At 31.3% G+C, this 16,715-nt stretch overlaps 3 protein-coding genes across 3 annotated transcripts; all 3 read right to left on the reverse strand.

Annotated features, from left to right (window-relative positions):
- Positions 1-316: 316 nt before the first annotated feature.
- On the reverse strand, positions 317-6,260 carry LOC110919936. Its single transcript, XM_022164182.2, has 7 exons — positions 6,191-6,260; positions 5,403-5,642; positions 5,047-5,298; positions 4,510-4,948; positions 3,464-4,404; positions 2,066-3,286; positions 317-1,980 (listed from the first exon to the last, which is right to left on the reverse strand). Exons 1-7 carry the CDS (start codon positions 6,258-6,260, stop codon positions 317-319), a joined length of 4,827 nt encoding a protein of 1,608 aa, XP_022019874.2.
- Positions 6,261-9,044: 2,784 nt separating this feature from the next.
- On the reverse strand, positions 9,045-9,820 carry LOC110867369. Its single transcript, XM_022116432.2, has 2 exons — positions 9,478-9,820; positions 9,045-9,356 (listed from the first exon to the last, which is right to left on the reverse strand). Exons 1-2 carry the CDS (start codon positions 9,784-9,786, stop codon positions 9,123-9,125), a joined length of 543 nt encoding a protein of 180 aa, XP_021972124.1. The 5' UTR covers positions 9,787-9,820; the 3' UTR covers positions 9,045-9,122.
- A 2,725-nt stretch (positions 9,821-12,545) lies between these two features.
- Positions 12,546-13,613, reverse strand: LOC110866978 (putative F-box protein At5g41500). Its single transcript, XM_022116121.2, has one exon. It carries the CDS (start codon positions 13,611-13,613, stop codon positions 12,546-12,548), a length of 1,068 nt encoding a protein of 355 aa, XP_021971813.2.
- Positions 13,614-16,715: the final 3,102 nt, after the last annotated feature.

The raw sequence follows: 16,715 nt of genomic DNA on the forward strand, positions 1-16,715 counted from the left end.
TTTGACTCACACAAAATATGTTATTCAATTTATGTTGCTTTATGATAGTTATGTATTTGTGAAATAACTTAACACAATAAATGGAAACAATAAGAAATCGTTTAAAAAAATACTATACTCTTATGAATATGTGAAATGTTATTCAAGTAGTGTTTCAATAAAATTATAAGTGACTGAGGTTACTTACTGTTAGTAAACACGAACATATGTAAGGTGATATGATAAAAAATAACTAATAACAACCATTTTAGTAATAACAACAATTCAAGTAATTTTTAGTACACCTATTAGAATGAAAATTCAATTCAGACACATATCATAAATGTGTGAACACTTCTTTGTAAACCACATTAGTTGTTGTGTTCGTAGGTTTGCCATCCTTATCAAGAATTAATATCTTCACACCTTCTCTTGATTTAACTCTTGACAATGCTACATATAGCTGGCCATGTGTAAAAACGGGCTCTTTTAAAAACAATCCAACCTTAGATAAAGATTGGCCTTGACTCTTGTTGATCGTCATAGCAAAGCACACAGCAACAGGAAACTGTCGTCTTTGAAAAGCAAAAGGAATTTTTTTGTCGGAGGGAATCATGCTAATTCTTGGTATGAATGTTCTGGTTCCGACATTAGCACCTGATATAATTTCAGCTTCTATGACCCTCTTTCCAAGAAATGTAACCTGTAACCTTGTACCATTACACAAACCATTTTGCTGATCAATGTTCCTAAGAAGCATAATTGGAACTCCAAGTTTTAAAACCAAACGATGATTAGGTAAACCAGATATCTTTAAACCATTAAGGACATCAGGTGAATACAACTCTTGTTGGAATGAATCGATACCTTTCTCCGTCGCACATATACTATCAGAACTCAGATACTCTGTTGGTTCACCAGGAAACAATTCTAGCAGTCGATCATTTATTTCATGTACGACCTCATTTTTTGGTGTCAGAATCGCCCTTTCAGAAAAATAATCTCGATCCTTATATCTTTCAAGAACAGATGGATATACAAATTGAATTAAACTTTCGATGGGATCCAAAGAATCTGTGATTAACAAATCAGATGGTATTTCTACAGTTGCTACACCATCATTGTCCCCTCCAACTTTACCCTCGCCTATATCAAGAAGCCATTGGGCAAATCTCTTTGTCGACTCGACAGTAGATGGTAAAACACCAACAGTCAATCTCATGTTTTTGGTCAAAGTAAGTAACTTGCAATGGGGCCAGATATAGGATGAACTCAATGAAGCGTTAACAATTTCTTGCCTACTTCCGTTTGGAATAACAGGAAGAATTTGTCTAAAATCACCACCAAAAACGATAACCTTACCTCCAAACAAAACATCCGACTGACAATTGCTTTTATCGACAAAAATATCTTTTAATGTTCTATCTAAAGCTTCAAACGCATGTCTATGTACCATGGGTGCTTCGTCCCATATAATCAACCTAGTTTGTTTAAGCAGATAAGCTACATCACCATCGGGCCTTATGTGACACATAGAACTCTCATCTAAATTAATGGGGATGTGAAATCTAGAATGAGCAGTTCTACCTCTTGACATTAGAAGTGAAGCAATACCACTTGAAGCCACATTTAAAACAATCTGCTCCCTCGACCTAACGGTTAAGGCTAACGTCTTCCACAAAAACGTCTTCCCAGTTCCTCCATATCCGTAAACAAAAAATACACCTCCTTTCTCCCCTTCAACGGCTGTCATTATCTGATTATAAACATATAGTTGTTCGTCAGTCAATGAAGATTTTAGACTATCCAACTCGCTCTGTACCTCAGGAACACTAAAAGACAGTTCTTCGTCAACCAGACGATTGTTTCCAACTGCAAACGAATCGTAATCAGGATAAGGAATTGTTGGCCATCGTGTCAAAGAGGACCCATTTCGAATGAGGTACTTCTCAATCTCCACCAATGTCTTGTTCTTCAATCTGTCATCTGACATTACAAGATCTGTACAGCAAAAAGTAAAGCCATTTAAAATATGTGGGAAAAACTAACTTTGAATAGTATTATGCTTAATAAATCAATAACAAACCTTTGTTCTTTGTTTCTTTTCTCGTTTTATATAAAATGTCATCCCCCAAGTATTTCCATGTTTGTTCGAAAACAAATTCAGGTCTTGATAATGTGTTTGACAATAGCAAAGTGACAAACAATGCACGAATATACCGACCATCTCCCGTAAAACTGGCTTCTTTAATAGCTTCGATGTATTCCATGTCATCGTCTAACAAACCCATTGCATAACATGCATCCCTGAAGGTTGGAAACAATTGCCCATCAACAGTTCTAATTTCTTCAAAGGATCTTGGTCCTTTGACTTTGTTTAAAAGAATTCTAAGAAAATATGGTTCACCCAAAGCAGGCGAAACAGAATGAATACGTCCAATCTGTAATAATTTTTTTTTACGTTCTGCCCAATTTCTATCCTTTAGTTTCCAACAGAATTTTGTAGGAAACTCAACATATGTAAGCTTCCGTGCTTCCTCATTATTTATGTTCATTTCCATCCACTTTAAAAAAATTGATGAAGAGACTGATGGCTTGTCCAACACTTCTTCAATATCATCTTCGGCACCAAAAACAACATTTTGTTGACCTTCCATATGAAAAGGAAGCCTCATAACTGGAGGAAACCTATAGTGAACTTCATTTGCAAATATTCTCCAAGAAGCTTCACAAGCGGAAACGTACCTACAATCATAATAAGCTTTTATCTCATCTTTTGATGTTTTTTCGTTTTCTGTACCGTCTCCATTTGACACCACGAGCGATGCTTTGTCTGGACCTTTATTAATGTATTTAAACAAATATTTGATAGAACCCGCTTGATTGCACCATTCTACATTAATGTGAGCTTGGTATCTTTTCAAAAGAAGCGGATTATATGGAACGACACTTCTGTTGTCCAATTGAACTTTGGACTTGATAATGGTGTTTCCATTATCTCTTCTTCTGTATACAGGGAAACCTTCAGCATCGGTAATTGTTTCATTAATGAATTTTTTTGGAAATTTTTTTGAACATCTATTATCAACCATACAAGGACACTTGGGATTTGCATTTCCACATGGGCCGTGAATCATAAAATCGGATACAAGAGCATAAAGAGCGGGATCTTGAATCTTATCTGGTATCTCAGCAGATATGAATTTGTCTATGTGATCAACGGAGAGAAGCTTGGATTCAGGTTTCAAAAAAATACAAATGTGAGCATGTGGCAACCCACGTTTTTGAAATTCAACAGTATAAACCGCTACAAAAAAAAAAATTAATAGTATTAGAGTAAGTGTAACAATTTAATACTAAAAATAATAATAATATAATAATAATAATAGTAATAATAAAAATAATAATAATAATAATAATAATAATAATAATAATAATAATAATAATAATATTAATAATAATAACATTTACATTGTATTTATACCTGCACTTAGTGCTCCAAGCACTTTCTTGTCTTTCAAATCCTTTATAATTGAATCCAGTTTCATCTTAAACAAACGACACATAATATCTGGTCTGTCCTCTTGCTTAATAGAAGTATTTCGAAGGTATCGGATAATCTCTGGCCACTTAGGATTACATGTCACCGTAATGAAAAAATCAGGATAACCGAACCATTTGCAAATAGCCATAGCATCTAGATAATTTTGCTGCATATATCGAGACCCACCAGTAAAAGATGATGGTAGTACTAACCGTACCCCAGTATTAGATAGATCCTCTTTTCCTTCATTCTTAAATTTCTGAAGATTTGTGTATGATTCAGACCTAAGATGTTTTTGTTGAAAACGGATATAATTAAGTCTTTCACTCTCGATCATGGTATATGCATCAACCAAAAATTGCTGGAACAATCTGCGGGCATTTAATATTACCGAAAATGAAGTTGATCGATCTTGGATTCTATAAGCAAAGAATTCTCTCATTGTACACTTGGGACTAATTTTCTTTAAAGTACTTATACCATCCCTATGAGGAATGTCTATTCTATATCCGTCATCACCATTGGGAAAAAGAATTGGATACTGAAGTGCAAGATATGATGGATGAAGTTCACTTATTCGTTGAAGACCTTCAGTGTGAGACTCAACAACAATATCACGATGGTCAACTATTTGTTGGATACCACCAACAATCAATGCAGCAACTTCTGAAGATGAAGGCAAGTTGTAAGTACGACCATCAAGATCTCTTTTGTAAATGATACGAAGTTTGAAGTTCTCATTAGGATTATCAGTGAAGTGGTTTCGTGCTATTCTATAACTTTTAACCAACTGATTATTATTATCCAGGAAGTCTTTTAAAAACTTTATGAGATGAAGATCTATTTGCTTTAAATGCAAGTCGGACTTATTTGTGGAGTCACTGTGAATTAAGAAAGACGTGTTAACTAAATTTAGCACATAACATAACATCTGTGTATTGGTAAATAAAAAAAAAATAAAAAAAACAATAGTTTGTATGAAATACCTGAACAACTTATTTCTATTTGAAACTTCATTCTCAGTGTCATAAATATAAAGTTGGGAGAACTTTGGCTGTTTTCCAGGTGCAGGTACCAAACCACCTAATGTATGAAAATTCTGTCCACTTATACGGAATACATAAGGTGCCCTCCCACTATTGATGCTTGAATCTACTTTTCCACCCATGGATGTGAATGCGAACATAGAATTATATCGACGGATATTCTTTAGAAAATACTTGCTGTTTTCATTAGAATTTGCAAATAGATCCTTGTATATTGAAGAAGGCTCTTTCAAATCCGGAAGCTCCACTTTTCCATAACCACAACATAAGCTATAGGTTAACTTACCCAATGTAATTCTCCCTTTACCACCTTCGTCAGTCCATAACAATGAATCACACATCTCACATTTAAGGCTTTGATTACCGTGATCCAAATAATCTAACATAAAACAAATTGATCACTGAGTAATGAATAAATTAACGAATACAGTATAAGTAACTAATAAAAAAAGAACAAATACTCAGAATTAGTATAACCTGTTGATACACCCTTACAAGGGTCTTGGATGGGTGCAAACACTACATTCTCATCATCAGACGTAAGATCTAACATTGGAATAGGATCAATACGGCGTTTCTTAGGTAAAAGCTTTTGTTTTCCGGAATTCAGCTTTGTTAACGTTGAAGAAGATTGACCAATGGAGTTACTGCTTTGTGTAACAATGTTTGACTCAATAGAAAACCGAGTACTTGTAGAAGTGGTAAATTCGTTATTCAAAGGAAGACCACCTATTGAATAAAAATACAGTAGCTACTGAGATATATTTAGCAATACATAAAGTCTAAAAATTTAGAGACTATAATGAGAAATAAAAGTTGATGAGATAACATACTTGTCGTGATGGTACTTGATGATGCTGATGTGTTTACATATTTCAAGTTCCGCACGGTGTGAAAATTATTAGATGATGAAGAAATATTTGAATTGTAATTCTCTTTGTCGATGACCTGAGACCGATTATTGACTTTTGAGCGTCCTCTACTAACAGGACCAGTAGTTTGTTTCTTTGAATTCGAACGTTTGCTATCAAGATAGAGCTTCCGCATTTTTCTTCTTTCTTTAGCAAGTAATCCTGAAATATTCAATTTAATAAAACTCTATAAATTAGATCGTATTCGTGTAAGAAACTAATATAACAACGTAAGAAGTGTAGTGACTGAGATAACATATAATAAGTTATTTTAAGATATGACATACCATTTGAGTTATAACTAATCGAAACTGAATCATTTGTACCTAATAAATTATGTATATACAAAATCAATAAGCACAACATAAGATATGAAATCGTAAAATAACTGAAAAAAATGAAATATATAACATACCAATAACTGTTTGAGGTGTATGAGCGAATGATATACCTAGATTAGTGGTTAAAAGTTGTCCACAAAATATAAATATATTTATATTGTACAATAAATGAATTTATAATGATCCAACAATCAATAAAAACTTGTAATATAACAATTTTACCATTGGAAATATTGGACAACGGTGTTCTTGGAAGCGTACCTAAACACATAGTTTTTAACGTGTGATTATATATAGAGATTACTAATATCAAATGGAATACATGTAATTGTAATTGTTAACAAAATCAATTGTACTAAAATAACTTACTGTTAGATGATTCCCCGACAAAAGTATTATCAATCAACGGTGTATTTTTAAATCTTCTCTTACTTGCCATTTGCTGTATTCATAAGTCAAAGCAGACAACATACGTTAAATTGATAATAAAATGATATAAAGGAATAACATAATCAAAATATAATAAAGAGTTAAATAGGTCGGTTAGGCAATTGATAAAAGCCCTAAAATGATGCATAACCAATTCGTATGAAGTATGACTACATTTTTTACTTTACGTTTCTAACTTGAAAACAGTTGCTGATATAAGAAATGTGGATGGAACCTAATAAAATTGACAATAAGAAGTTAATAGGTGACTCAATTGGTTTAGTGTGATGCAATAAGGTGATGCTTAATCTGTAATATGAGTAAATCTGCATATGTACAGGTTATTAGTACTTACGTAACCGTGTATTTTGCGAATATGGAATGACTGGATGATATAAGGTGATGATCAGGAATCTGTATTGCATTCAACTTAAAAAAACAATTTTACAAGCATCGGATATTATAATTTAACAATGTTTAAAACATGAACATATAACATAATAAGAGTTTTGCAGATACCTGAGAAATGAGGTTATGTAGAATCGTTGGTATGACGACGAATAAAAGAAAAAGGATAGCTAAAGACGAAAGAAAGATACTGTTAGATGCATTGACAAGGAATTCAAGTAAGTGGTTGATGAATAACAAAAATGATAACTACTTTTATTGACACAATGAACTTATTTATATAACGTATGTAGTATAACTAATAACTACATTCATAATATATAAGGAAGTAAATTAAACTAATTAATATTAAAAATTTCGTTACGTTAAAAAAAAATACGTGGTCTTTAATTAGAATATTGTAATTAAAAGAATTATTAATTAGTTGTATTTACAATTAGTATAAAATAATACACGCCTAATTTAAATAAGGTTTTAAATTCTTTCCATATAATGGTCTTTTATCTATATATAACTCATATGATAGGTTGACTAAATATTGTAGAAACAAAAAAATCGATTGCTTTTCCAGTTTTGAAGTTATTTAATATATTTTTTATATTAATAAAATAACCCGAAAATGTTTGTAAAATTTATAGTTCATACATTTTACGAAATTAAGTTCACATAATATGTAAATTAATTTGACTAATCAGTTTGTTTGTTTTTTTGTTATAATTGAAAAAAGGGGTGTATTTAAGTAAGTTGGGCTATGATTGATTATGTATAAGTGTTATATATGCAAAAATAGTCTTTTCATAATGGCCAAAGTAAGTTTTCGCGTACACCTTTTTTTGATGTATTATTTGTTACTTACCAATAAAAAATTAGAACATATCTGAAATATAACACCGCTATAAGAAATCCGTCACATTGAATTAAGATAATGAAAACATAAAACACCCAACATTTTGCAAACATAAAAAACCTAAAATCCAATACGATATTATCCATAAATATAAAAAACAGATATTTATTGAAAAACCCAGAAGACAATTCGACACAAAATACGGCCCCCTCATAGTATCAGATGAGAAACGGATCAGGATGAATGCCTTCTTCAAGAAGCTTTTCCTGTTACAAATTTCGAAAATAGTTTGACAATCACTACAAGGAGTGTTAAATATAAATATAGCAAATTAAATTTCTTTCCATATATTATATGGAAAAAAAGTATATTACCAATCTATTATTCACGCGGGTGCAATGCTTCATCAGAAATTCAAAACTTGTTAGTGCTTCATACCAATCTTTACACACACTTCTGAACCGCACAACTGATTTGAGTGGGAGCCTAAAAAAAATTTCCATTACCAACAAATCAAATGGCATATTCTCCATGATACAAGCAAACCTAGGAAAAAAAACACACATATAATAACCAACTAAAGTACTTCGTTATCATAAATCAAAGGAGAGTAGGTATTACAAAAAATATTTCGATAATACCTTATAGAAGAAAGAGAAAAAAACTATAGAAGTTGATATGTGTTGAATGAAAACATTGTTGTTAATTTATATGAAAAAAAATATTATAAATGGAATGTATATATATATCATTCATTACAAGATTTTGTCATACGTGAGAATATATAATTGGGATAGATATATGCTAGGAATATGTGGGATGATAAATTAATTATTATGTTTATTATAATTCTTTAATATGTTAATATTATGTTTGAAAAATATTTCAAACCTATCTTCGAATTTGTCATAATTGTTGAGAGAAGGATTAGTTTGCTCATAATTATTATCATCAATCAATAAACTAATTTACCGAATTTTAAAACTTTCCAAAAATGAGAACAATAATTTAAGAATTATTAAAAACTTGGCAGGTGTATTCGCATATACTTAATTTAGGAAAATAATGGAAAACCTATATTATATCATAAAAGTTTATAAATATGTATTAACTATGTGTATTAACATTAATTTTAAATGAACACCAAAACTTCGTATTTTAATTAAGTGTCTAAATAGAACTTTAAAAAAGGCCATAAAATATAGAGCAACCTAAATTTAACCGGGCATTCAATGTAGACTTTAGAAAATTTAGGATGTGTTATAAGTTTATAACATTAATTGTTGTCTAATAGATAATTAATTAGAATCTTCCTATAGTAACAATATCATAGTAAGTTTGACAACCTACCAAGCGTCCAAACAGTTATCATTCATAACATCATGACGCAAACATTCCAAATCCGTAAAGTTAAAAGATTTAGAAAACATGATTGAGGAAGTTGGAAAGGGAAAATACTAAAACATGTACATAACATGCAAAAATAAGTGTCTGAACATGTCGTTAGTGAATCTAAAGTAGCATACCAACAATAACGGCTAATGTACTAATAAGTAAACACAAAAGGATAAGAATACTGTTTTTAACACCCAACACATCCGATCAAGCACCACCACGTCAACGGTAAATCAAGATACCTTTACTTTTTACGTAAACCATATGAAATTCGGAACCTTTGACTAATTGTTTGTCTCGAACAAAGTTCTTCATACCAATCACGTTATAGCGCGGATATCCTTCAGAGTGCTCGACACCAATTGACACGTCCCAAGTCAAACCGTCAGAGTCCTTAATAATCAAATCCCTCTTACGATCCAAACCGTGCAACTGTGCCCACTTCTTTTTTAGTCGCTACAAATAACAATAAAATAATTAAATATTTATATTGGTTATTAAATTGGTCATCGATTTATAATGAATACAAAACAACACATGCAATTGCAGAAGTAATATGTAAATTTCAAAAACTTACATAATGATTGTCAACGCGAAATACAACCGGTACTTCATCGTCCGTACTCTCTTCAACACCAACTACCGGAATGGGATTAGGCAAATCATCATCAGAAATATCAATCACCTCATTTGTAGGTTCTTCTTTGACAACACAAAGTTCTGGTGGTAGAGTTAGTAGGGTGGGTTTGCAACAGAAAACACTCATCTCAAATGTATGCAAATCAAGCATTTCAAAAACGACCAAATGATGATCAGTAATAGACATCTCCTTCTTGATTCGATTCCAACCAGTTGTAATATAGATATCATTGTCAAAAATATCCATACGAACGAACCATTTCCGATTACAAGAGGAACGTACCACAACAGGATAATATGGACAAGTTGAAAGCATCTTGTGATCAACAAACAACCTACTCACATACTACACGTGATATGCAAACATATATAAGTTCAAACGTTCAAAACAATTATTCACTTCAAAATTTTAAACACATAGAATTTAAAATGGGATACGTACCATGCAGTTATCACGGTCCCACGGATTTCCAGGTTGGTAGTAGAAATAGTCTCCCGGCGCAATATTTATGTCTTGATAAAAGTAGATGATACGAAACGAAGATAAAGCTTCTTCATATTGGAAAACCACCCAGGCAGATGACGGTAACTTCAAAGACGTGACCATATCAAGCCACCCGTTATACAGAAAGTAGTCGCCTGCAATCTTAATAATTTTTACTTTGAATATCATCCCATCGACAGTGCGGATGACAGCATTATTAGATGGGTAGTTGAATTGTTTAATCCAGTCGGCATATAATGCCGGAAGTTTCTATAAAGAAACACAGAATGTAATGTTAATGTTAATTATAAAATGAATAATCAATGACCATTAATTAAAAATAGAATTATGTTGGTCCAAAATTTTATAAGATTAAAACTAACCAACGATTTTCTGTCCTTGTTAGGGACACGAGCAGCAAATCCATAAACCATTTCAGGTTCCTACGTATGCGTTCAACATGACACCATTAGTTTAATATATATACAAATATAAAAGATAATAGTAAAATTGTAATACTTGAAAAAGGATGTTAAAAAAATATAAATAAAAAAAATTATAAATAAAAAATGTATCTATATAATCATGAAATCTAACCATTAACAGTTAATCTAATCACAACAAAATCCATTAAAAAAAAGACGAAATCTTCAAAATAAGTGAACGTCTAACCGAATACTTTCGATAATTGTACCGTAACAATATAAACAACTTTATAAAAGTTCAAAATTGCAAACATAGATTACTAAACTACAGTCCAAACGATTTCGAATGTTGTTTTTATTTCCGGTTTAATCAGAGACAAATTTAACATCAACAAACACTTAGTAGCTAAGATTATACATACTTAAAATGTTATACCAAAAACTCGTATAAGATTCAAGACATTGATTACTACCATAAAGAACAAATATTTTCGAGTAAAAAGGATGAAAAAAATACACAAAGCGGGTATGAAATCAAACATTTAACCAGAATTAAAAGATGAACACAAAAATACGATCCAGATATGCGATTGAATCTAAGGTAACTTAATAGCAGATGGAAACCTAACTATGAATGTATGATATTACCGATGAAGATTTTGAGATATTTTTGATGATCTTGTTGAAGATGAAGTATTGCCTTGGTTCTTGTGTTGAGAGATTTAGAAAAGGTGAGAGATTATTTGTTATTATTACTAAAATATCTATTTATAATAGTCCGGATAACAAAATGGTTGGGCGGGTCGGGTATTAGTCATCTATCTCGCGGACTTTGTGTTTAAGGTTTGTAAGTTTTAATTAAAAAATATATAATGTATTGAAAGTGATTAATATGTGTATCCATGTACATTAGATATTTTAAATTTGAAAATGCAAAGTTATACAATATGCAATTTATATTTGTATCTATATAAATGTAATGTATTTAAAGTTAGTACGGGAGAATTTTGAGAGTTAGATTCATTCATTTGGATGTAGTGCTTTCCTATTTGTAGAGATAACCACATGGACCACTAAAGTCACCCCACTTTGGTTTGTCAAAAAGAAACTTTTGGACCAATTTGGGTATTGGGCGTTTTGTTTCAAAAGCTATTAGGATTGTTTTTCAAAATTAGTAAAGTTTAACGCCCCATGTAATGGGGTTGGCGGCTTTTTAAGGCGTTATTTTGCAATGTTTTTTTAAAAATTATGACCCACAACGGATTGTCTTATATATAACTTTATTAACTTGGGAGAGGGGTAATTTTCCATTGAGAGTTATCAACTTGAAATAGAAAATTAGTTTATGATAATTGTAATAGGTGATAAAAATATTCTTCTCAAAATGGGGCAACATCTTTGTGACTGCATGAACAAATTGTAAGCTTTTAATAATATGTCAAATGGTATCCAAATAGGGATTCTTAAAAAGTGTCATTTAATCATCAAATTTTTTACTAAATGAGGTTAATCAACGTTAATAAATTCGAAAACATGAATATAACTTGGAACATCGAGGAGAGGGAAAATTATATTTGAATTACAAATACATATAGCAAATTAGTAAACTAATTAGTGTCTTCTCTCCCTTCCTAAAAAAATCTTGTATTCGGTTTAAGTCAAATTCAAATTTGGCCTCCATGAGTGTTTAAAGTTTGTTATGTAATTATTAACTTTTATGTTTCGCGTTCAATACAATTATTATAATGTTTGGAGATTAATGTTTAACGATAATTGTGGTGTTAGAAAATAATATCTATAATTTTTAAAAATAAAATAAATAGAGATTATACTATACAAGTTTTGTTTTTTTATTTTTTTTTTATTGTTTCAGATTCAATTACGGTAATTACTTATTTAAAGAAGGAATATCACCACAATGTATGCAAAAATATGTAATTTAATAAACCAAAATTTTGGACAAAAATAAACATTAAAAGCAATAGACATAATTCTATTAATATTAAGGTAACCAAAATATAAAACACAAGACACTTAAAACAAATACTATAATTCGATAAACAAAACAGAAAATACTTTCAATTTAAATCCATTTTCCTAACGGAAAGGCGAAACGATTGTCTCCATATATAATGCGCCTTTAGGTCCGTTAAAGCTGTCAACGTGTTGAATGTAGTTCAAAGATTCGTTGGACATTTGAACTTCAACTGTATCTCCCCAAATACTTGTTACCAACCACTTATTCTCTTGAATTATATTCGTCCTTTGGTGCGGCTCCAACTGTTGAACTTTGCGAGCATTGCTGAAAGTAAAAACCGTTATCCAATCATCATCTTCGTATTTCACCAATTCTGCAATTACCTCATCAGAATATCGCACAAGAATGCCATGTAGCTTGTTCGAAATTGTTATAAAATGCACTTGGCAAGGATTCGCTTGAATACGTTCAGGAAAACGAAGAATACTGAAGGATTCAGATACAACATCAAATGCAACAATGTTACATTCACCAGGAGGAATCCAGTAATTAGAAGCAGTGAAATAAATTGTGTTGCCTGAATAAATTCCAGTCGACCATGAATAAAAGTTTGAACCAAACAGACATCCTTTGATGAAACTCAGATTTCTCCATGAATCATTATATCGTGAGTATACACGAGCTGTAACTGCACCTGCGAAACAGTTAATATGAAGAACCTTCAGATCGTTGTTCTCGTCAAAGTACATCCCACCCGTATCGTCATGTCGACCAAAATAACGACTAAAATAGTCGTCCGATATCAACTTAAAACGCCGAGTTGTTGGATTCCAAAGGACGAGCTGATTTGCATCAGTCCGCCTAATGCAAACTAACATCAGTCCGTTAAACGATGCTATAATTAGTAGTCTTGATAGCTGGACATCGTATGGAAAATTGATGACTTTTCTGGTATCGACCTCCAAGTTGCCAGATAGTATGTCGTCAACGACAATGGTATGTTCATCCAAAGACAGCAGCTTCTTTTGTTGTAACTTTGAAAGTCGTCGTGTATGTATTAAAGCAAACTTTGGTGTAGATAACTCATAACACCATTGTTTGCAAACACACTTGAATTGAGAAACTACCTTTGAAGGTAGTCTCGATAAAATTTCTTCAAACAACATGTCATCACCAATACGATCCATTATCCTTAATACGCTGAAAACATAAAAAATTTAAAAATTGAACAAACAACGATCGCATATAAACTTGTTGTATAAACACTTCATAAGTATCATTTGAATAGCAAAAATTTTGTAATAGTAAAATTTCATACAATAACCATAGTAGAACAACTTTAACACTGCCAACAGGCTTTTAAAAAAATATTAAAAAAAAAGACAATAAAAGAATAGATACATTTTATATAAAATTGCCAAATCTAACCATCAAAACTAAACCTAATCAAAACATAGTCCATTAAAAACAAACGAAATCTTCAAATAAGTTTATGTCAAACCAAATAATTTCGATCACTATACCTTAACCATATAAACAAAAATCCATTGTATACGAATGAAGACATTTGTTATTATCATCCAGACCAAACAATCTCGAAAATTGTTTTGGTTTCCGGTTTACTCAGAGATAAAACATCAACAAAAACATACTATCCAAGCATATGATTCGAGATAACCTTATACCAAATAATTGCATCTATCAAGACATAGATTATTAACATAAAGAACAAATAACTGCCAGTAAAAAAGATGAAAAAACACACCAATCGGAGATGTAATCACTCATTTAACCAGAAATAATACATGAAGACAAAGAAAAGATTCATGTATGCGATTGCATGTATAGATACATAATCGGACATGGAAGGTTTACATTTAAAGTAAATAAGATGATAATAATACACAAACACCAGTTTAGGTATGAAAAATACATGAAATTACCGATGAAGATTTAGAGGTTTTTTGATGAACTTGTAGAAGATGAAAGGTTTCCTTGGTACTCGTGATGAAGGAATAGAAATAACTGATATATTGTGTGAGATATATTACTAAAATATCCCCTATATATAGTGCTGATACACATGTATTTTTGGTGGGTTTTATTGCATATAAGGTGGAATATGTTATAAATTTGTAAGATCAAGTTTTAAACTTTATAAGTTATTGAAATTGACTTATAATATGACTGTACAAGAAATATATTAACTTTGAAAATACAAACTTATTCAATATATCAGTTATATATGTAACTATATATATAATGTATTTTAAGTGAATATGGGAGATCTTTAAGAGTTAGGTTCATTCATTTCGCTGTAGTACCTTCTTTTTTGTAGGGATAACCAATGTGAAGACCCTTATGGTGATGCCATCTCATTATCGAAGGCCACTATAACATGACACATCATACCATATTTAGCATGTGTATTACATATAACTTTCTTAACTTGTGATACGGGGTCAGTTTATAGTGAGAGTTATCGAGTTGAAATACATACTTAGTTTATCATAATTATATTAGGTGTTAAAAATAGTCTTTTCATAATGGCGAAACTTCATTGCGACTCACACAAAATTGATTATGCATCAGTTCTTATTTTAGGATAAGTGTGTATTAATAAAATAATTTTAGATAACAACTATAAACATAATAAAATTGGTTAACACAAATTCTATACTTTTATGAATATGTGAAAATGGTATCGAAGTAGAGATTCTTAAAAAGTCTCATTGAAGCAACAACATTTTAACTGCTTGAGGTTAATCAAGGTTAATCAACTCAAAAGTATGAATATAACGTGATATTCAAAACACCTTTTCCGGTACATTTACTACCAAAAATGAACTACAAATAAAGCATAAGATATCACCAAATGAAAATATAAAAAACCTTAAATACCTCCAACAAATTGTCAAAATGAAATCCATAAAAACATCAATAGCATATAATGCCTTATTCCAACACATAAGTCTTAAATATTTGTAAAATGGAAATTCAAATTAAGACCATGGGCAGATTCCTTCATTTCTCTAATTTTGGAGTGATGAGGTCAAACTTGATAGCATCTTTTATTTCAACATCACCCGGAATGTTCGGACGTTTACTTGAAGAACTGTCAACAGCATCAACATCATAAACTTCTTGAAGGTTACGTTTGACGTTTTCCAACATTGACTGACCATGATCGGCAACATCAACATGCTCTGGTGTAACATTGTCACCAATTACAGATTGTGATTCCTGCAGAATAAATAAAATAATAACATTCAAAATTAATTTCTATGGTTATTAATGTATTAAGTTAAGTGACACTGTGCAAAATTTAAATGTTACCTTGGATATGAATTTTACATTACTGACCGAATCAGACAGTGATTGAACATTTGACTCAGACTGATCAACCTACTCAAAAAAACATATAGATAAAAAAAATTGTATATTAAGAAAAACGGTGATTGGATCACCCGCGGGGAGCGTGCTCGGTGGAATTAAAAGATGTTTATAATAGAGATATTTCTTAGGTACTACTAATATACCTCATTAATTTTCCATTTTTTCTCTAGCGCTGAGAGTATGTCATCGTCAGAAGATAACATAGAAATACCATAGTTTTCCGACTGGTTAGCAATGTTATAACTGGAAACTTTGATTTGAAAAGCAAACTTTCTGTTGATCAGCGTATCAAACTCATCTGGAAGTGCTTGAAAGCCTCCTTCAATCGAACTGTCAACCTATTAAAAAAATCCAGTAGTTGATTGAAAGCCTCCTTCAATCGAACTGTCAAGCTATTTAAATTGAGGAAAAATAGTTAAATGGTGTACCTTTGTATAAACATCCAGGAGTTGTTTGGCGGTTTTCTTAAAAAGCTTAATAGCTTCATAATCAAACAACGTACAAGACACAGTCCCTGTCGAATCCTGAACCCTTAGAGGTATCTTGTATCTAGTAGGCAGCAATAAACAACAAAAATCCAAACATGCACTTAGATTATATCTTATGTATGACTACAAAAAAACCAGTAGTTTGAAGGATATATATTATACCGATGAATAGGGGTAATTTCAACAGCCTCGCAATCACCGTTTGAACACTCAATGATATTCTGATCTAAAACGTCAAAGCTGCCATCCTCTTTTTCAACCAGCTGAGATCTCTCTTCAATTTGTTTCTTACAGTGATTGCATGCTAAATAGTACCAAGGCTTATTATTTGATATTGCAATAACAGTACCAACGATGACAACCTTCTTTTCCTATTATAATAAACAATTAGAATATAAGCCACAA

The sequence above is a fragment of the Helianthus annuus genome, chromosome 7 (assembly GCF_002127325.2).
Source record: "Helianthus annuus cultivar XRQ/B chromosome 7, HanXRQr2.0-SUNRISE, whole genome shotgun sequence".
NCBI lineage: Eukaryota > Viridiplantae > Streptophyta > Magnoliopsida > Asterales > Asteraceae > Helianthus > Helianthus annuus.